This window comes from Mandrillus leucophaeus, unplaced genomic scaffold (assembly GCF_000951045.1).
Source record: "Mandrillus leucophaeus isolate KB7577 unplaced genomic scaffold, Mleu.le_1.0 Scaffold62, whole genome shotgun sequence".
Taxonomy (NCBI): Eukaryota; Metazoa; Chordata; class Mammalia; order Primates; family Cercopithecidae; genus Mandrillus; species Mandrillus leucophaeus.
In genome coordinates this window covers 4,584,113-4,588,294 of record NW_012106697.1, presented here as the reverse complement: position 1 = coordinate 4,588,294, position 4,182 = coordinate 4,584,113, and the positions used below count along the sequence as shown (strand labels likewise).

The 4,182-nt window shown below is 46.2% G+C and overlaps 1 protein-coding gene across 1 annotated transcript in view; it reads left to right on the top strand.

Moving 5' to 3' along the window:
* The window catches only part of ENPP6 (ectonucleotide pyrophosphatase/phosphodiesterase 6), a 131,174-nt gene that overhangs the window by 98,890 nt on the left and 28,102 nt on the right, over nucleotides 1–4,182 (top strand). Inside the window, exon 6 of the mRNA XM_012000153.1 lies at nucleotides 1,076–1,213. Within this exon, the coding sequence (XP_011855543.1) occupies nucleotides 1,076–1,213 (138 nt within the window). The remainder of the gene's footprint in view (nucleotides 1–1,075; nucleotides 1,214–4,182) is intronic.

Below are 4,182 nucleotides of genomic sequence, written 5' to 3'. Positions count from 1 at the left end.
TATATATATATATATAAAGAAAAAAAGAAAAAGAAAAAGAAATATGTACAAGGCTACACTCGGTGGCTGAAGCCTATAATCCTAGCATTTTGGGAGGCTGAGGCAGACAGATGTACAAAGTATGTACCAAGTTGGCATCTTCATCATGAAATTAGCAATGTAATTAATGGCAAACAATTACTAGTGCTTTGAAGATTCATGTGCAAGTAGGATAGGCTCTAGGTCAAGTTAAAGAACAAATCTTTTTCGATCTTTGTGATATTTAATATTAGGTAGACCAATTTCTTACTTTCCTTTTAAAATCAGCATGGGAGTTTAGACATAAATAATATTAGAGCATGGGCATTTCGACGTTATTATAAAATGAATGAGGTGTGAAGGGTAATGTTACAGCAGACCCTTTATACTCACAACACTTGAGAAATAGAACATTACCATTACCTGGGACATCTGTATGTCCTTCTCAGACCCAATCCCCCTTTTTGCCCCCTCAGAGGAAACCACTGTCTTAAATTATTAAAACTTCTCTTTACAGTTTTACCATATATGCTGTTTAGTTTTGTAGTTGCTCAAACTATAATAAGAAATATAGAATTGGAATAATTTTGTCTGTATTTTCAGCAACTTTCTTTTCCCCCCTCAAGCTGAGATCCCTGAGAATCTTCCAGGAGTGTTTGTAGCTATAATTCATTCGTCTTCAGTGCTGTAGAGTATTCCATTACAGAACCACACCATGAATTCTTTCTCTCCCCCACTATCGCTGGGCATTTGGGCTGTTCCAGTTTGCAGGGTTCATTGGTCCACATGTCTACAGGTGCACAGGCTTGAGGATTTCACTCTGTTCCTCACAGTCAACTTCTTAGGTCAGAGAGTATGTGGATCTTCAGCCTTCCTGGATAAAGCCACCTGGCTTTTTGAGACACACAAGTTTTTTGTTTTTACGTATTCAAGTCTATCATGTATTTGGCAATTTCTTTCTTTGGTCTTATACGTAAGTTCTCCTCTCCCCTAGCTCCAGTAAATATTCACACATATTTAAGAGAGTGAAACTGATCACTCTTGATTTTCCTTACAGGTATATAACAAGCTGAGCACAGTGGAACACATGACTGTCTATGAGAAAGAAGCCATCCCAAGCAGGTTCTATTACAAGAAAGGGAAGTTTGTCTCTCCTTTGACTTTAGTGGCTGATGAAGGCTGGTTCATAACTGAGGTAATTATGAAATATGCACCAATTTATTCACAATGCAAATTCTATAAAACAGTCCAACGTGAAATAATAGTTACTCAAGTTTTTACACATAAAAGATTTTTTCATGTAGGCATCATTGGTTGCATTATGTCTTTCTTTAGAGAATCAAAAGTCTTGATCGGGTAACTTTGTAGACACAACTGTAGATGTGAACCCAGAGTCATGATTTAGACTTCGTGGCTCCAGACTCCCTGTGTTTTAACAAACGGGCCTTAACTCGATTACTGGGCTTACAATGTAACCTGTTTGCTTGAAAGCGGAACAATTACTGTGAACCAAAGCAATTGCTCAAGGGCAGTCAAAAGCAAGGAGAGGCTCAGCTAGCTTTCACCTTCAAGAGAAATGTTTGGCAAACGAGACTGCGAGTCCCCAGCGTGCCAATTTGATCTTTCAGAGGAGATTATCATGCATTTTTGTTCCAATCTTTAATTGGACCTGTGGAGGCCTGAATGACCTCCACAGCCTCCTCCTGGCTGGCCTGGACGCTAAGCTCCCCCAGCTCTGGCATCAGCTTGTGATATCAGGCCATGGCGGGAAGGCCCTGCCCTTTAGGGGAGTCTATGGTCAAGTGATGTTTACAGTTCATTCCTGAAGACAGCATGGCTTATTTTAGGAATTTGAAGGTAGGTTGCAGTTATTAGCTTGGTTCAAAAGTAATTGCAGTATATGGCAAAAATCACAATTACTTTTGCACCAACCTAGTAGATCAGGCTCCAGGGTACATGAGAGTAGCTGGTTGAGGCCAACCAAGTGGAAGACCTCAGACTGTTGGTAGCCGCCCTGGGAGGCGGGCCGGTGATGACCAGCAGGGAGGCTGACTGGGCAGGTGAGTGGGAGTCTGGGACATGGGCATGGGAAAATGGGGATTGTGTGACATGAACCTCAGTCATGCAGGAGGACTGCGTGACTTCTGGGCACTCTCAGACAGAGAGAAGCACCTGGCACCAAGGAACTGAGAAGAGAGCAGATCCGATTAGGAGTGTGAGTTGCTCAGAGCAGAGGCCAGCGAGGCCCTCCTCAGGCAGCTATGGCTTCTCTGCCACGTGGTTTACAAGGTGAGGGTCCCTCTGTTCCCTAACGACCTCTCCTCTACAATCCAAAATGCTTCTCATCGCTTCATCACACCATGTGAGGTCATCTGGAGTGAGGTTAGGTTGGGATCACCAAATCATCACTTAGAGTGGTTGGCTCAGGACCTCATACAGAGCACATATGTAGTCAAGCAAGTCACCGGTCTCACTGTATTCCACAATGCCAGCCTTCCAGATCTCACCAAAGGGCTTACTGTTTGAACTTTTTTCAGTTTATAAAATTCTGGCAGAATTGCTTTGAATTTTTAAAAGCAAATATGCCCTGAAGGTTAATTCACAGCCGTCAGTCATTTCTTAGCTGGCTATTTGCATCCGTCTTTACTTCGTGGTCTTTAGCTGAAGTCGCCTGTGCTGAGAGACGGGGTGGAAGGGAGGGAGGGTGTAAGAGGGCAGAGGTGATCCGGGCATCTTGGTGGAAAACAGGCTTAGGTAGGGGAGTGCAGGGCCAGAGGTCACTATGGAGATGCTGGATGACTAATGAGGTGCCATCTCAATTCCATCGAGAAAGGTCTTGGCCCCCAGCAGTAGGGTGTGACAGGTGCTGGGGAAGCAGCTTCAGCCCTGAATCCTCTCAGTGAAAGTAAACATGGTGTCTCAGCAGCCACACGTCTGGCATGAAGATGCTGGGCCTTCCAGTGAGTGATGAAATGCAGTGCTGGGAGACCTTGAGACATCCGTTAAGACGCTCTTGGTTATAAATCACGGCCCCTTTGATAAATGTGGCTGAAACAAAAAGGATTTACTATCCCACATAAGTAGAAGTCTGGAGGCAGGCAATTCCAGGATTGCTGAATCCAGCAACTCAATTATCTCACGCCCCAAGCCAGCTCTTCTGCAATGCTCTTGGCTTTCTTCAAGGTCACAAGATGGCTGCTGCAGCTCCACACATCACATCATATCCCATCAGGACATTCCGAAGCAGGAAAGAAAGGGTGTGGGTTCTGTTTGCACGTCTCCTACTTTTATCAGGGAGCAAAATATACATACCAGAGCCAGGGCCAGACTCGGGTTTTGTAGGACTCTGAAGATTATGGAATTAAGGTGAAGGGGATCTCTCTTTAAGAAGAAAATATACACAATTATGAATACAAAATTAGGTACAGGGATTTGGAAGAAGTTCACACACATGAAGAACCTTGGTGCATAAGCTGTAAATCTGCTTCTGCCCAGAACCCACTAGCGGCTTCCCCTCGGTCTCATTAATCAGCTGACTAGTGGGGCTAGGAAGTTCCTGCCTTGGGTCAGCTTTGGTTCTGAGATCTGAAGTTGTGCTGAAGTGCAGACCAGGGGGTCCCAATCACAGGACAAAAGTGAAACAGAGGCCAGGAGTCAGGCAGACTGGGGCCCCGAAACAAAGAACAGAAAGAAGGGGTGAGGGGAGAGCAAGGACAAACAGCAGCCTCTGCCCCATTCTGACTTGCGCTGGCCCACTCAGGATGCCCAGTGACAAGTGTGAGGACACGTCCTCCTTCCCCTGGCTCTGCTTCCATCTCCCCTCCATCCTTCCACCCCGCACTCTGCTGTGGGTCCAGGTGCCTGCTCCCTTCCATCTCCTCGCCGTCATCCTGCCCCGTACCCTGCTGTGGGTCCAAGTACCTACTCCCTTCCATCTCCCCCCAGTCATTCTGCCCCGTACTCTGCTGTGAGTCCAGGTGACTGCTCCCTTCCATCTACTCCCCATTATCCTGCCCCGTACTCTGCTGTGGGTCCAAGTACCTGCTCCTTTCCATCTCCCCCCAATCATCCGCCCCATACTCTGCTGTGGGTCCAAGTACCTGCTCCCTTCCATCTCCCCCGCATCCTCCCGCCCCATACTCTGCTGTGGGTCCAAGTACCTGC